Raw genomic sequence first — 18,002 nt, 5'->3', positions numbered from 1 at the left:
CTGAGCGCTCCCAGGACGTGTCGGGGTCGGGGCGGGCCCTTCAGGGCCCGCCCACTCCCCGCCCAAGATGGGCGGGCTCTGTCTAGGCTCCGCCCCCTTCTAGCCTGTGCGCCTTAGTCTGTAGGAGGTAGGCTAAAGAAGCCGGCTGTCAGTCTCTGTGTAGCCGCTGCCGCCACCGCCGCCGGCACCACCGCTGGCACCGTGGAGCTGGGACCCCCTTTCGCCTGGGAGTTTTGTGGTCTTATCGGATCAGCGGTGACATCCCAACGGGCAGGCCCGGCAGCCGCCATGGTAGCCAAGGATTACCCCTTCTACCTCACGGTCAAGAGAGCGAACTGTAGCCTGGAGGTACCCCCGGCCAGCAGTCCAGCCAAGGACGCCGAGGTAGGACCTCCACCTGGACCTCTCTGGGCATCTCTTACTCTTTCCACTCCCTCTCTGTGTCACTGTTTCCCATCTCTCACTCTGTGTGTTCCTCTTTCTCTCTCTCTCTCCATCTCTCATACACTCTGTTTCCCTGTCTTCATCTCTAACTCTTGTCTTTATCTCATTGCCTCCCTTCCACCCCCTCTCTATGGATCAAAAGAGCGCCACCTCCTCTGTCCCCATCTCTTTGCCCCTACCTCTCTCTTGCATCCTGCAGAGCTCACAGACTGTAGATCCACTCCACAGAGGGACTTTCTCATAGTGCATCAGTGGGCTCAGTCGTCAGGGAAGAGCTACCCTTTAAAAGCACAGGTTTCCTCTTGCAGGAGGTTTGGGGGAGGGCAGGGGAACATTCTTGAGGACCCCTTGGGACCTCTCACCTGTCAGGCTTGGACTTGCAGCTGTTTGGCAGCAAAGACAGGACACGGCACCTCTGCTTGTCCCTGTGGCCAGTGGGAGTCATTCAGTTGGGGGTCTGGGAGCTAAATGAGTAATCTGAATGTGTCGCATGTGGATTCTGAAAATGAATTAAATTCCCTGGGGCAGTGGGAAGCTGTCTTGGAAGACTGGAAGCATTTCTCCTCCTGGTAACTTTCCTGTACCGGGAGGGTGAGGTGAGGGAGTCCTCCTGGCTGGTGTTTAGTCTGTCTTTTCCTCGGTGTGTTTTATCTCTGGCAAAGAGCTCACTGGCCTTAAAGGTTGGATTCAGGTGGAGGAGAAAGTGTCTCTTTCTTTGAGGGTCTTGGGGAATACACTTGCTTTCATTAGACTGCACTTTTGCTGTGACTAAGCTGTAGTGGGATCCACAGGACCCAGATCATCATTTCCGCTGATGTGTTTCTGGGAGATCTCCACTCTGCCCCCACCATGAGGGGGAAAGTCTGGGGGAAGGGGTGCTTCCGGTCTTATCACAATGCTTTTGGGGGTCCACCCACTTGCCACCCTTGGGTTTGCTTAGCTATGTGCAGTTGGTTCACTGAATTATGTATATTTGGGAGAACAGCATCAAAGATTCATTGCCTCTAACAAGAGCTGCTCCACACTGACACAACTCTATAAACAGTTTCAGGTTATAATCAGCTTTCTATAAGTTGAGTAGAGACTAACTTCTCACCCTTGTCCCACACCTCATTTCACTTGTATATTTTCACAAAGGGCTTTTGTTCCCAGCAGCTGTAGAAGTGTGATGGTCTTAGTGGTGTTTGGGCTCTTACTGAAGTTTTGACAGGACAGCAACTGCACAGAATTCAGGTTGTTCAGGCTTAGAATAAATATATGATCTTTTCAGGGGGAACTTCACAATTTAATGAATGTAGGAGCAGTGAAGCTAATGTCTGCTCAAATTCCTTTTGGAAGGAAGCAAAGCGTAACCGAGTTTAATTAATAAATTGAATTGAGTCAAAGAAAAGAATAATGAGGATAGCTCTAGACTCTGGTCCCTTCCTGCTATCACTTAGTCCTATATTTTTGTGCAGTTTGACTAAAGGTGTAGGTGTAAAACCCATATGCTTCATTTTTTCTTATTCTTTTCTTATATATATATATATATACACACACACACACACACATATATATCTGTATCTCACAAATGGATATGAACAATGTATCACCAGAAGTCAAATACTAATTTTCTTCACGGTAGCTGGGTCCAGATTATGAAATGTGACTTAATTTCCTTTTATGGGGATGTTCTGGTATAGGAATAAGCGTGGGAGAGGAACAATTTTTTAAATAGTTGGTAATATTTTTCAGGTATCACTATTTAGGATTTTCCCCCTAGTGGTTAAATCAGAGTAGAAGTGTCTCGTGTACTGTATACTTCTCGAGTCCAAGAAGGCAAATCCAGTACATCCCCTAGCTTGATTAATCTGGCATTTCGCTTCCTGATAATGTCAATAGGCAGAGTTAGAAAAAGAAACTTAAGTGATGTGGGGGCTCGTTTTCTGTTTCAATATCAGCTCAGAAGACAGCCCTCCTTTGCAGGCCTCACTTCTCCATAGGCAGTTAATTAAAATATATTTGCTACCAGCAGGTGTCATCAGCATTTGTGTTTAAAAAACAGCATATGCTAGTTGGCCTTTTGAAAAACATGATTATATCCTTGTTTATAAGCTAGGTATGGACTGTTAGTTCCAATACAGGTAGTTTTTCAGGATCATTTTCTTTGTAGAAAGAAGGTGGTTATGCTGAAAAGAAGGATTGGCCAATCCAAAGTCCTTTTTAACCTTCAGGGGTAGCTGAAGCAAAGCACCTGTGCCCTTTAGCACATCATGACTATTCCTTCAGAATTTGCTGTGAGGACAGTGGGCACACAGCGATGCATGGGCAAGTGCCTTCCAGCATTTGTTTATTCTTGCAGCAAGTATGCTGGGCAAGGCTCATGGGGAAGGGGTGGGTGTCACTAATGTGCATTTGATACCATGCACTTGAGTAAAAATGTGCAACAACAGACATTTTCTCGAAAACACATCATAACAAAATTTCTACTCGGGATTAAATGCTTTGTGCATTTTAAAATTTCAATGATAGTTTTCAGTGATAGAGAAAAATGATATAGTTTAAATATTTATCTTCTTTAAATTATCTATTTTAAATATTAAAATTATTCTACATGGATTATGCTATTAATACAATGTAGCTCCTTAATCTAGTATTTCTTATGACATAGGTATATGAGTTTGGTTGCAGATGTTTAATTTTATTATGACAACCAACTTGATCCTTCCAGCTCTAATCATTAACCATGAAATCTAAGGAGCTTAGTTCATTTTAGTGCAGTAGCACTAGACTTTGACAGAGAAACAGTATCGCATGAGCATCATTAAGCTTATTTCTTCTGACTCATCAATGCAACTTTGTTCCATTGATCTTTTTATATATATATATTTAATGGGTACTTACTTCTCATGCCAGGAGGAACTGATTTTTCTAGGCATTATTAAGTGCTTTGAATACCTGATTAAGTCACTCAAAGAAAAGTTGTTAGTCCTCATGAATTACACCGATCCCAAGTCAGAAGTCACTGTTTTCCCATGGGGAGGTTTGCTTTTCAAGAAAGAAGGCTCAAATGCATGTATATGTTGGCTAAGGAAGCTGGAGCCTGGTGAGAAGGTTTTAGGTGTTTTGCAGTCCATTTAATGAAAAAAGTGGTGATTCTGTTATTTTCTTTCTAAGAATATATCTGACAATATGATGAACAGCTTACTTTTGGTTTTAGGATTCACTGTCTCAGATGTCGATCTAGTTTAGGCCAGGTTTAGTTAGTGATGTTTGTAGTCATTGCTTTTGTCTCTCTTGTATATGGTCCTGACTTGTCCCTTTGTTCTAACTTTGACTCAGCCAGTAACTTTATGTGGAACCTTGGAATGACCTAGAAATGATGGAATTCAATTCTTTTTCTAAGTACCACATTTAATGTCTCATTTGAGAACACAACCATGTTGTAAGAGTAACATAAAACAAGTATTATTCTGCTCACTTTATGCATAAAGACGCTGAGGGGAAGTGACTTGCAGAAAGCCACTGAGCAAACCAGCAGTTAAGCCAAGACCCAGTGCCAGGTTTCCTGATGGATTCAGTCTAGGTTTTAATACCAGTGTATCCTGTGGCATCTAAGGATGTTTACCTCTGTGAAGAAAAAGGGGGGATGCAAAACAAAAGCCATGTAAAGTGCCTTGAAACACATTCTTCTGAGTACATAATCTTGAGCACTTGATTAACTGAGGAGGTACCTTTAAAGTTTCTGTTTTAAAGGGCAAGGTGAACTCTGTGCCCCACCATAATTTATGCCCCGAGTCAGTCCATAAGTGTATTTGAAATATATGCATCTGGAGCTGTGTTCCTTACATGCCAGCTGGAGAGCTAAGGAGGTGAGCTGGCTTCTAGTGGTTTATACATTTCTTGGAATTTGTATCATACAGTGTGGAGCTGACCATTTATACAGCCAACTACATGGAAATAGCTCCAAGGAGTTATTGCAGTTGGAATCTTGATTTCATCAGGTGATTAATTAGCCTTCATGAATCGTGAGACCTCAGGTGGTTCTGGATGGGAGCCTCATGGACAGTGAAGGTCTCTCACTTGCTGGCAAGAGCTGAGTATAGTCATCGGCCATGGTTCTCTTGGGGATCGGTATCTTGGGGGTCCTGGTCTTCCAAGATGCCTGTGAACTAGGAGTAGGTTTATTAGAGAAAAGATATGCTGATATGTCCATTTGAGGCTGTTCAGGGCATCAGCTCTGGAATAAGACTGTCCAGGTCCCAGTGCCATCTCCACATCTGCTAGTGATGTGGCCTTGGACAGTCTCCTGTGCTTTTCTCAGCCCCAGTTCCCACAGCTGTAAAATGGGCATGGTGATGGCACTACCATAATGAGATGATTCGTGTACAGTGCTAAGCACATGGGAAGTGCTCCATAAACGGCAGCATCATCAAGACCTCTGTATCACAGAAAATTTCCTAAAACAATTTTAAGAAACATGATCACCATCCTTATTCCCCAAATGCTGTTTTATGCACATCCGTGCAACAGAGGTCTGACTGTAAGTCCTCTAAGCATCCTTACAATGATCCAGTGAGGTTGGTGTAACTGCCCCCCGCCTTTTTTTTAGGAGAAACTGAGGCTCAGAGCTGGGTAGCGGCCCTTCCAGGATGGCTGAGCCGGTAGATAGAGGAGCCAGTATTCGTACCCAGTCTGACCCCAAAGTCTGTACTTTCCCAACCACATCATGTTGCCTCTAAATGACTAAATCGCCAGTCTCCTCACCACATAACACATGAAGGGTGAGAATCCCTGCCAGAGCAAATTGCCTCATGGTCAAAGGCCCATTTTTTCTCTGAGTGCCTGGAAGGGAGACCCCACCATTAGTGAGTGTGCCTGGAAGCCACTTCATAGAGTGGCCACGACCCACAGGAGTGAGTTGTACAAACCTTCACTTGGGAGGGCTCTGGTAACTTCCATTTTGTGTTTCTCAAGACCAAGGAGCTAGTCTTTGGCAGAATTCCGCATGCTCAGCACTGTGGAGGTGACACTGTTAGTTCTGCAATTAGTCATCTTGCTTATCTGCATTAACCACCAGCCTTCCACATAAACTAGTAACTTGGAAGCTTCTGACCACCATCTGGAATTTGCAAATTGTGTCATTTTCTTAAGATCCTTTGTGATTGCTTGTAAAATCCTGAACCAGTGCCACTATTTTCATAACAACCAAATGAAAATAAGTGACTGATCACAGGCAAATTTTACAGAGTCCTATGTACATATAATCGTTACTAATGGTGTGTGTGTATTTGGAAGGGCTCCTTCGTTTGTGGTGTGTGCACACAGTTGCCTTCCATAATTTGTCAGCTCCGGTGATGGGTACAGGGCTCACATTTTGTGATTGCAAATTGCTGTGATTGCACGGCCATTTATCATTGTTGTGTCGGCTCATGGACTATTAGGAGTAAAGGCCAGTGGTTTCTAATGCCTTCAATTTTTTATGACTTGACACTGGTTATTAGCTAAGAAGAGGCTATTAGTCAAGAAAGGCCTCCAAACCTTTGGCTAGAAAAGGAACGGATCTTTTAAAGTCTAGAAACACTTGTGCCTGGTCCTTCTGTGTTTGGGTCATTGTGTCCTTTTGCAAGAAGGCAGCTGATTCTTAGTCAACTCAATTAATGGGAGCTAAACCAGAAACCTTAACGGTAAGTTCACTTTTTAAAATTTTCTTTTTCTGGCTCTTAAGATGAGGAGGAAAGGAGTAGCAAAACAGGCTTTTTTCCGGGGATTTATGAAACAAATAAACAAAACCAGCCTCTAGGAAATGACCCGGGGTCATTGAATTAGAGAACCTGAGTTTTTGGGAAAGGCCTATTGAGAACGTGGAGCCCAGTTCTCGTCCACTGCTGGATCCTTTCAATCTCGGTTCAAACACTTCCAGGAACCTTCCAAGCCTATGCATTGCATCTTTGTTCATTGTGGATCATGAGAAAATCTTTTCTTAATTGTAACATTCCTTTCTCAAGCTGAATATTATACAATGACACTTTCTCTCTGTCAGTATTTTATCTCTCCCTACTGTCTACTCCTGTTCCACAAATGTATGCTCACACTTGCACACACACGTACCCACACCACACTCTTCCCCCAGGTGCCTGTCTTCTCCTGACTAGACATCCTGGTTCCTCTAACTTTTCCAAATGGGACATAACGTCCAAACTCTTTCTCTTCCTTGCTTATTTCCATTGGACATCCTCAGTGACCTCTTGAGTACTGACCAGCCTAAAGACACTGTATGGTGTTATATCAACAAACAAGATTGTTTTTATATTTAGTGCACTTTTTAGACAAGGGGAGTAGACTGATACATTGAAAAAGACTTTTGAAATAGAGATGACAGACAAAAGATTAATCTTTGTCATCTACATAATTCATGGAGATATAAAAGAACACTCCAAGATGTCCGTTGACAAATGGGCAAGAAGATAATAATAGGCAGTTCACATTACAAAAGTAACATTATTTTAAAAGTTCACTCCAATAGAAATTGTAGAAATGAAAAGGCAAATAATTTTAAGATGCTATTTCATACCTAATTGATGTCACAAGTACTTTAAAGACATGATAAAACCCAAAGCTGGGGATGCTGCAGAGAAATAAAATACTTCTGTGTGCAGTGAGGAGACTTTTCTGTGCATATTAAAAGACAAAAATGGTTCTAATCTTTGCACCCAGTATTCTAACTCTTGTGGGAATAAAGCTGTGTGTCCACAGTTGTTCATAATGACGTTATATGCAATAATGTTCATGTTTTATGTTTATGCATTCTATAGGTTTCAAAATACTTTTGTATTCTTTGCCTCACCTGAGTATAATAACCCTCATTTTAAAGATAAGAATACACCAGGAGTCAGAGAGATTCAATGATTTCCCCAGGATCACACAGCCAGGACTGGCAGAGCTGAAAGCTTTAAGTCTGATTGTCTGGTTCCAGGCGAGCATCCTTTCCTGCTTACTTATAACAGCCAGAAGAGCCAGCAACCTCTCTGACCTTTGAGAAGGAGATGGCTCCATGTGCCATGGCCTCTGGGCCAGGGATCAGTGACATCATTTGAGCCATTCCACACTAGCAAACAGAAATACCCTACTGTTCCTGAGAAAAATGAAGAGGCGGAAAGTTGAGCATATTATATAGATGATGTAACCAATGTAACTATATATGTATGCACGTGGCGTGTAGAGAAGTGGGGGAAGGGACCTTTCATCGGAGCGTCCCCCTTCTCGTCTCATTGTGATCACTATAGCAGTGCTGCCGAGTGTTCTGATAACAGTCTGTTGTTTTCATGTGCACTCTCTCCTTTGAATCCTGCACCAGCTTAGGGACCTGCAAAAGGCACGGTCTGTCTTGGAAACAGAGATTCAGAGAGATCAGGAGGCAAGGCTAAAATGCTGGCCCCTCCTTGACTAGCCTTAACCTCTTGACACACCAGAATGTTGGCTTAAGCCAGTCATGTTCCTGAGTGAGGGTGGTTGTAAGCAGCACTGTTTTAGGCATGTTCAAAGTGAGCCACATTAAACTTAACCTGAACACTGCATACCTCACCTGGGGGCCTGTGGACTTGTGGGCCCTTCTCTTGGCCCAAACTCCTACAGATCCAAGTGCAAGGTCTTGTGCTTAGTCACTCAGTCATGCCTGACTCTTTGCGACCCCATGGACTATAGCCCACCAGGCTCCTCTGTCCATGGGGATTCTCCAGACAAAATATCGGAATGGGTAGCCATTCTCTTCTCCAGGGGATCTTCCCAACCCAGGGATCAAACCCAGGTTTCCTGCATTGCAGGCAGATTCTTTACCATCTGAGCTATCTGGGAAGGCGATGTGAGATCCCTGTTAGAACAAACAGGAAACCCACAAAAAAGAGACACAAACTTCTCTGCATGTAGATGACATCCCTTAAAATGATGTCTTTCTGAGCTCTGCAGATGTAATTTGCATCAGAAGTGATAATTAAATGGTAATAACAAATAGAGTATTTCCCCAAGGGCACTGTTTCCATAGATACCACTAGACCTGGCAACCTGATTGAATTAGATAAAACTGAGAACCTATGTTAGGACCTTAAAAAAAAAAGTTAAATGTTTACTGGTTGCCATACATTGTCAGATTTGAAATTTTGGAGTCTTGCTAGAGATAGAAGCTGCAGAGGGGAAAAGGGAACAGGCCAGTGGGCAGAGGGAGATGGAGTTGGACCCGATGGCCAAAGGGACTGAGTGATAAAGTTTCCCTTTGTGCTTCCTGGCCCTGACACAAGGCCAGTGCAAGCTCCCTCCTCAAGCATGTTATCTTATATTGTAGTGCTAACGTTTCATAATCCCCCAGTGACGTAAGCTTGTCAAGAACGACCCCCGGCAAACACAGGGAAGATAATTAAAGGTCACTGGTGAAGACGAGTGTTCTTATTTTTGACTTCACAGAGGTGGGGTGGGGGTGACCCATCTGTATCCTGTTAGGTTTGGCCGCCTTGATTCATTTTCTCACACCTCGGCAGCCATCCTCCTTGCTGGTAGGTGACTGCTTGGTGCTTCTGGGTGCGGTCTTGCAGAAGACCACTGTGGAGAAACCACTGTGAAGAAGGAAATAGACTGAAGGCGAAAAAATTGAACGGTAGATGACGTGTCAACCACAGATGCATAGTGAAGAGTCCTAGCCTTCCACCTCAGCTGTTTGATGGGGCCTTTTCAGAGAGCTTTGAAGGAGACAGCATCAGAAAAGATACCTGATTTTCTCCTGTCAGTCTCCAAATGTTTTGTGCCCAGGCTGTAACAATTTAGAAGAGTGAGCATTGTTCTGGCTCAGTATCAAGAAACCTTTGCTTTGTAGGACTCTTAAGTGCTCACCTGAATTTCTTTAGCAGCAATTATTTCTAAGCTGGTTCTTAGAAGAGTTTCACTACCAGCTGGGGTCAGGGTGCTAGCAGGCTCAACTTCTTGGAACCTCAGCATCTTAGTTGCTGAATGAGTAGACTGATTTAGACCATTATTTCCCAGAAGATGGGTTTCATAACATTTGTGGTAGTTCAAATGATATAAGACTAGGTGACCCGGAGACAAGATACAAAACAGTTTTGAATCACTTTCCCTCTCCAGTTCCCTTCTGATCTTTCTCATTATGTGGAAGAGAAAGGTTCCTTTGGAGCTGGTGTCTTTAATGCCTCTCTGGCACTTGCTTATTTCTCTTTTTAACAAAGCACAGGCCTCAGGCAGGCAAGCATCTCTAAAAGAAATTTAACAGTGGGGGTTCATTTTTTTAAAAAGTAGTTCCTATTTATGGCAGCTGATAGTGATTTTCTGTTTAAGACAATGATAGAGTTGATTTTTACAAGTAAGGAAACATTATGTAATAGCTCAGGGAACATGTACATAGAGCAAAAAACTGCTGTGATGAAACCAAGGGGGTGGAAACAGTGCATTGTTGAGTTCTGAGACCTTTCTAGGACTAGCACTCTGCCACAAAAATTTCCAAGTTTGGGTACAGTGACTTACAGACTAGAAACTTGGGCTTTAAACATAGAACCTAGATTTCAGATATTAACATTTTTAAATAGAACAAAGCTGGCTTAGAATGTGACATAGAAAATTATTATGAACTTGTTACTAGCCAATTAAAAAAAATAAAATTGGATTTCTATTCTAAGAACAAAAACCTTTTTTTTTTTTTTCTTTTCAAAACTTCAAGTAAAAGTTCCAAAGTTCCAACCAAAATCATCCCTTCTTCTTCCTTTTCCCCTTTACCCTGAGGGAAGGGATGGAGCAAGATCACATTTTAATTTGGGGCAGCCATCGAGTGTCATGGTTAGAAAGTTGGATTTGAAGGTCAGACTGAGCTGCACTTGAATCCCAAACTTGGCCACTTATGAGCAAGAGACCCTGCACCAATGACTCATCCTCCAAGCCTCATTTTCCTCATCTGTAAAATGAGAACTTCCAAGGGAGTTGTAAAGATGAAATGGGGCATGCCGGGGGCATCCCCAGACTAAGTGCTGCACAGACCATTAGCCACAACAGCATCTATTTTCCCCGTCCATAAGTTGAGCAGAAGCTGTGGATGAACATCCCTATCAAGTGATGTACTGGGAGGTCACTTCTTCCTTTTAAGAAACATCCACCCAGTTTCCCAGGGATCCAAGTTGGCACTGGGCGTTATTTTTGAAAAAACAAGATGTTCCAAGCACACTGGCAAGTTTCACATTTATCCCTGCCAGGTAGGATGAAAAAATTTAGTGTGGTTTTCTAGTGTTCCAATAACAACTCTCCCGCAGAGGGTGTGGTATGAGCTCTGGGTAGAGCGGGACCCTGCTCATGGGAGATGAGGAGTGTGGTGTTGTCTTAAAGGCCAGCCGCCACCTGACACGTTTCATCTGGGAACCTCACCCACGTTCAGACCACAGACATAGACCCAGGGAAGGTGAGGAGGATTAGGTTGCTTTGGGAGTTTTTCATGTCATATTCATTAACAGCACACTTTAATTATAAATAGGTCGTTTGTTAGAAGCTGGCGAAGAGTTGGACAACTAAAAATGACTCCCAGTGCTGTTTGATTGTCAGTAAATATTTGTTGAGACCAGACTCTAGCTAGCTTTTTTTTTTTCCTTCTTTCTGGGTTTAAAGAAAAGAAGGGCATGCTTTGACCCTCAAGGAATTTTTCCCTGAGTTTGATGAGGTCATTCACAACCCTAAAGTACTGGCAGTGATTGTCAATCAGTGGCACACTGGTTGGAGATGTAGCAGCCTCGGTGGGGAGTTTGGCAAATGGGGAGGGGAGGCAGCACTGGGAGGGGTCATCCGATGAGCCCCCTGGTGCTGGATGTTAACCCACCAGTCCCCTGGCCTGCCCTGAACACCAGCTTGGCGCCTGTGTGCCTGGCCAGGCATTCTTAAGATGTGGGGGGAGCTCACAAAAGGCATGCCGATTCCTGAATTTTTCAGGACTTGGATGTCGAACCAACATTCCTACTTTTTCACCCCTTCCCTTAGTCCCTTCTGCCTCTACAGTCTTTGATTTCTTCAGGGCTCCTGACCCTTGGCTTAGGAAACAGCAGTGCTGTGGTTTAGAACCAAGCCTTGCAGAGAGTCGCAGCCTTGGGCTCAGTCTGGCTCCATAGAGCAGGTCATAGAGCAGGTCACTACCAGCTCTGTGACCTCAGGCAGAGTTTTTCACCCCTCTGAGCTTCAGTTGCCTGCTTTGTGAAATGGGTAAGTGAAATCAAGGAAATCACGCATGGAACATACTTTGACAAAGTCCGGCTCAAAATCGCCTGTCAGTATCGTTACTGTTGCAGGGTGCTCAGTTGTGTCCAACTCTTTGGGCCCCTGTGAACAGTAGCCCATCAGGCTGCTCTATCCATGGAATTTCCCAGGCAAGAATACTGGGTTGGGTTGCCATTTCTTTCTCCAGGGGATCTTCCCTACCCAGAGATCAAACTCATGTCTCCTCCATTGCCAGGCTTACCGCTGAGCCACCTGGGAAGCCATTTATTACTATTAATATAGTTGTTATTGTAAGAGGAATTTGCATATCCTGTCCGGGAAAGCTTTCAAGTTGAGAGCTGAACTTGAATTTCAGCTTTGCCAATAACTACTGGGTATGACTTGGGGCAAGACACCTCACTTCTCTGAACACCTGCTTCCTCTTCTATAAAATGGAGTGTTGGGATTGTTGTGTGGACTAAATAAGTGACTGTGTGTGCTGGCAATGGGTAGCAGGAGACCCCATGGATTTTGGTATCTCCTCCTCCCCATCCAGGGGTCTCCCGTTGGCTGCATAGTGCTTCCTTCTCTTCTCTTTTTTTTTTTAATTTTTTATTGTTGTCTTTATTATTTTAATCCTGGGGTATCTTTTTGTTTTTAAATTGAGGTTACGTTGGTTTACAACATTATCTAAGTTTCATGTGTACAACATTATATTTTGACTTCTGTATACACTCTTTGACTTCTGCATAGTCGCCAACAAAAGTTTCATCTCCATCCATCACCACAGAGCTGACCCCCTTTACCCATTTTGCAATCCTCCCACCCTCTTCCTCTCCTCCTCTAGACAAAATCAGAAGAGAATTACATCTGGGTCGGGGTGGAACGACCTACTTCCCTGTTTCTAGAAAATTGCTAGAAGCTCACAAAGAGTGACTGAACTAACTCAGTAGGTCGGTCGGGGCCCTGGCAGCATGTAGTTTACGTAGCTGCAGTTCTGGAGGCTTCGCTGGGCCGGGGCAGCCCCTTGCCACCCCTCTGCCCAGACCTGCTTTGTAAATTCAGGAGTGGTCCAGAGCCTGACCCCTAAGTGGTGGGGCAGAAGGAGGGAGCACCTTCTGGTGAACGGGCCTTCCCCTCATCCCTGAGGGTGCTTGGGGATTGGGGGGAATCTGTCAGGTTAGACCCTCACCAAGTCTCCCAGAGGAGCCCTTCCCTCTAGAGCTGGCCAGTGCTGGCAAGCTCATGGGAACTTTGCCCCTTTCTGCCACAGGAGCACTTGACTTCAGGAATAAAGGACATTTTTCTTTTACCACAAAACTGCCCTTGTCTTTCCTGGAAACTTTTACTGGCACCCCTTACCACTGAGTCTCCAGTGGCAAAACTAAACAACCCAATCACAGATTTGTATTTACTTCTTTTAAGTCAGCTGCCCTTTTTTATTCATTGCCCTCATGTGTCTTTGTAATTGAAATGAACCGTGTGTGACTGGGGAACAGGGCTGGGGCTCGGAGGTTTTCGCCTCCTTTGTCAGTGTGATGCAGCCTTTTTCAAACGCACAGTCTTCTGAATTTTAATAGACTGTAGATAATGATACATCTGGTTGCATATTAATTACTGAGAGTTAGAAATAACACATAATCACTGTGTTTCAAGGTTGGAAGTGTACAGCAGTGGGAGCCAGGGTTTGTTATGAGCCTTTGGAAAAATACATTGTTAGTGGGCATGATTTAATTCCTGTCATTAAAAACGTGCTACAGAAGGAAAACTCTCAAACAAAGTTCAGTCTTGTGTTCTGCATGTGTGCACCAACACACACACACACACACACACCCACCCACACCCACACCCACCCACACCCACACCCACCCACCCACCCACCCACCCTACCTCCCAAGGAATAACATTGTGAAGCTATTCATCTGCCTGCTTGGGGAGTGTGGGAGCAATGGCGAGGCCATACAAATCCGTTACAGAATCCTCACAGTTTCCTGTACCTTATTTTCCTATAAACCATTGCTTGGTGGGCGGTAAGATGTCAGCTGAAAGCCAAAGCAGGAAAGTTTTCAATTTTAAGAAAAAACCTTTTTTCCCAATTCAGTCACTCCCCGGTGGCTGTGTGGCTGGTAGCTTTTTCCACTTTGAAGGATCAGGTTTCAGTGTATCCTGTTCCCAGTCGAGAGCAGGCTGTTCTGTAACACCCAAGTGCAGTGTTCCCCGGTTCCAAGTGGAGGCATGTGCCGCGGAGGATGCGCACAGACCAAACGGTTTGACGGGATAAATTGTGCCCAGAGGGACAGCATAGAGTTACCAGGGAGCTCAGTAACTGCATTTTATGTTTCTCTCTGGAAGTCACACCTCTGCGAGGCTTGCAAACTGCTCCAAATTGCTGTTCGCATCCAGAACAGAAACTGATCAGGCAGCCAGAGGAGGGGGTCCATGTTCTTTTCCTGCAGACCCAGGGCCCTTGGTTGGATGTTCCTTTTAGATTTCACCTAGCAGCTGAATATAGGATCCCTTACCCCAGCCTCGTCTTCCGTCAGATGGCAGACCCGGCTGTCAGCGTTGCTTGCCTGTGACGTGTTTGCTCATCTCAGATTCGCCTGGAACACACTGTGCTTCCTTTGGGACACTGAGATTGCGATCTGTGCATCCTTTTCCATCTCTGTGCTTCTTTTTCCTCTTCTGGGACGCTAAGATAATGCTGAGATTCAAGGGATGACAGGAGGATGAGAGAGAGAGAGAACAGGTCGGTGGATCTGTGCCTGGTGCTTTCTGGAAGCCAAAAGAAGCATGTTGTTTTTGGGAGTTCTACCTTGCACCTCCGACATGGCTTGAACACCCGGAATTCCTATCATTGCCTCATCCCAGATAGTACTGGGATCAGGCAAGATTGGAAGCCAACTCTTCTAGCCCACAGTTCAGCAGTGTGGGCTGGGGAGGGTAGGCTGGGAGGAGTTCCTTGTAGACTTCACAACCCACCCTACTTGGGTGCCCTTCAGCCCCTCAGGTTCTTATCTTGGGATTTCATGGCTGATGTTTTTTTCTACTTGGATGTAGCCTTGGATCTTGCCAAACCACTCCCAGTTTTGCTGTGTCCAGTCAGGGCTTGACTAAGCAGATGATGAAACTGCAAGAGGAAAGGGAAGTCAAGAATGTGGAATTAAAATGTGGTCTCCTAGCAGCCCAAGTCCTCAGAGAGCAGGGCATGTCATTGGTGAGACTGTGGCAGTGACCTGGAGTGACAGCTCTGTCCCTGGGCAGGGAAGAGCCCAGTGCTACAGGGAATGAATGAAAGCACAGCCCTGTGGGTCGGTAGGAGAGCCACCCCACTTCACAGGGCATGAGACCAAGCCTGTGGAAGTTACATTGTTGATCTGGAGTCAGAAGGTATGGAGTTCACAGGACATGGTCCTCTGGCCAGATAGGCTGGTTCATATTTTATCCTTAGAACCTTTGCAAAGAATCGTTTAGGGTGCCAGAGTGATAAGAACTTTGTCACTTGCAGCAGAGGCTTTCTGCTCATTCTTAAACACGGAGGAACCCTCAGCCAGTGTCCTTAAAGTGCCCTTGAGGTCTGTACACAGACCTGTACAGTTTCCAAACCCTGAAGCAGAGCTGGCACCCCCGGTGCATTCTTCTCCCCCTACACCTTCAACCCAGCCCACGGGGAAGCCAGGGAATCCCTTTTACAGAGATAAACACAGAATTTATATCCCACCCCACGGCTTCCAAGAAGTCAGTAGGAAACAACTGACTGAAACCCCAGACCACAGAGCCCTTCCTCCAGGCCTGTGGCTGTAATTAGGTCACCATGTCACCTCCGGGTGACTTGTTGGCATCTACCAGTAATGTGAGACTCTGACCCCATTTTCCAGACTTGTGGGCACATTTCTTCTGTGGCCTGCTTGGCAAAAAGACATAACCTGACACCAATCAAGAGAAAACATCTGTGCCCAAGGTTTGCTTCCCTGTAAGGGCCACAGAGGCTCAAGTCTGCCGGCAGCTCTCACACTGTTCGAGGTCAGACTCATAAAGTGCTTCAGCTCTAAACATCTGGCCCTTTCTCCTTGACAGAGTCAGGGCTTTGCTTGATGATCAGAAGGCGTATGTTGAGCCAGGGACCGCAGAGAGAGCTAAATATTTAGCTTCCTCTTTCTCTGAAGGTCTGCAGTGCCATGTCTGGGCATGACCAAAATGAGTTTCAGGCAGTGGGCTGGCATTTGCTTAAAGGAACCTATCGAGGTGAAGGTGTGCCTGTCTCCTTCTGCCCAAGGTCAAATAATAGTAACATCCTGTGTAAGAGAACTTGAATGTGGTTTTCTGCTAAACTCCAATCTTCTGGGGCTATTTATTAGATGTGTTTAATCATGGGCCAATTTAACTAGTAGCAGACTAATAAAATAACAAAATTGGGCTTGCTGCCAGGACAAATGTTGACTTACCCTTATAATGTTGACTGAAACGAATAACTTTGAAAGTAATTGAGGAGTGAAACCTTAGCCAAAAATAGGGTGTCTGAAACAGTGGTTCTGTTTTATTTTACTGGCACTGCTAAGAGACTTTGTTTGTAACCTAGGCTGCTGCCCGGCTCAGCTCTTGGAGAGTCCTGTATTTTACTAAATTATTTTCCAAGATGTTGTTTTGGTTTTGTTTTCTTTATCCCATAGACCATCATTTAGAAAAAATTAATAGCCCCATTGCAGAGAAGAACAGGCTTCTTTTCCAGTGTGGGGGCAAACATTCAACGATGATAGGGATACAGATAATAACTTGCTTGAGGTCTTCTCTCAGAAACGAAGTGGTGTGCCAGGAACATTAACCCTCTCAGAGTCTGCAGTAAAATTAGTTGCTCCTGCAGGGTACTCTGGATGAAATCCATCTAACTTGCCGCACACTCTCCTTTCTTTCATTCTGCCATTAAGTTTATACGAACATTCAAGAGTGATAGTGTTTTTGCCAGCGTGTGTTTTGAACTTGAAGGAAGCAGGGGAAGCCTGGAGGAAATGAAGCCAGGATGACCACATAAGTTGTCCTAAACCTTGACTTCTTTCTCTTCTCATTTTTTACTTGCATTTGATGGGAGCTTTGTTTGGGGCTGGAACTGAGCGTACTTTCAGAGGCTCATGCCAGCAGTGTCTGAGAGTTCAGTCCAGCGTCCCCTGCTCAGGCTTTTGCCTTATGCATGGTTCCCCTGAAAGCAACCACCTCACAGGCTGACCTTGGCCAGAGGTTGTAGGTGCTGGCTGGCTCAAGCAGAAGTCAAGGTGTTGACTGACTTGACATACAGGGAATAAGGACCATCTCCCCATCCTTAATGTGTTCAGTTTTACAGCCCTGAGAGTCAATGGTTCAGTTTGTGAATTTGCGCAGACCATCTTCTGATGTCTCCATCATGTGCTTTTTAGCATTTCCTTGAGGGAAGACAGGAGAAATTATCAGATCCTCAACGCAGCAACACCCTGTCTACAACTTGGCCGTAAGACTAAGCTAACTGAGAGTGTCCTGTGGATTTCATTTATCCAGGCTTAGTCCCTAGTAACAACAACAAAAAAGAAACCACTTTTTTCTTTGAAAGAAGGAAATTAGGGTGTTTTGCTTGTAGCATCTGATGCAGAGAGAGTTGGGCTGTTTCCTCAAAAGGGAAATGTGATCTCCATTGGTGCACAGTGTGAGGTGACTAGCCTTGCACCTGGAGAAGATAAGCACCAGGGTGTGGCCTCCACCTTCGCAATTAGCCCGGAGGAAGGTGTCAGGAGTTCTTCCTAGAGCTGTTCCTGGTGGTTTGTCAGCGTCCACAAAGCCTGCGGTCCATCCGTTGAAATCACCGATAAGCGTCTCTAGGGGAAAATTACAGTTCCATGTCTGAAGACCTTTTGTTCACCTTGAGGGTTAGCAACCAATAATTCTGAAATGCATTTGGCCTAATCAATGAAGCCAGGTTTCCGTTGGAATTTGGCCCTCTTTATTTGCCTTTTAACTTCTGGTAATAAATGATACCAGGTCAGTTAGCTCCATGCCAGGGAAAAGAAAACATAACAACAGCAACAAAAATTTTTTATGGAAATTTTGGAGTTAGAAACCATTATTTCATTACTGCCTTTTTCCGTTTTGGAAGAAATAAGATGAAGTCCCTTGCAGACTCCGAAGAAGCTCCCTGTCTCATTCCTACAGCCCCGCCCCTCTCGCTCAGACAGCTCTGTGAAGGCCTCCTCATTGGCCCCCCGTGTCCTGCACACCGCTGTGGCCCACTGTGCCCTGCCTACTGGCCATGTCGCCTGCCCACTCCTTGCCCACTCTCCCAGGGTTAACTCTCTCAGGTGCTCTGCCTGGATCAACCTTCTGGTTTT

The 18,002-nt window shown here is 44.9% G+C and overlaps 1 protein-coding gene across 5 annotated transcripts in view; it reads left to right on the top strand.

The window, feature by feature from the left end:
• ARHGEF3 (Rho guanine nucleotide exchange factor 3) overlaps window positions 1–18,002 on the top strand; it is a 313,634-nt gene that overhangs the window by 245,169 nt on the left and 50,463 nt on the right. Inside the window, exon 1 of one of the 5 annotated variants that reach the window (XM_027523867.1) lies at window positions 116–384. The exons of 3 other annotated variants lie outside the window; for them this stretch is intronic. In XM_027523867.1, the coding sequence (XP_027379668.1) occupies window positions 289–384 (96 nt within the window). In that variant the 5' untranslated portion in view covers window positions 116–288. Of the gene's footprint in view, window positions 1–115; window positions 385–6,032; window positions 6,111–18,002 lie in introns of those variants that run through there. One more of the 5 variants, XM_027523868.1, reaches the window with a different exon arrangement.

This window comes from Bos indicus x Bos taurus, chromosome 22 (assembly GCF_003369695.1).
Source record: "Bos indicus x Bos taurus breed Angus x Brahman F1 hybrid chromosome 22, Bos_hybrid_MaternalHap_v2.0, whole genome shotgun sequence".
Taxonomy (NCBI): Eukaryota; Metazoa; Chordata; class Mammalia; order Artiodactyla; family Bovidae; genus Bos; species Bos indicus x Bos taurus.
Note: the sequence above shows the minus strand (reverse complement) of the source record. Positions and strands in the feature narration are given on the sequence as shown.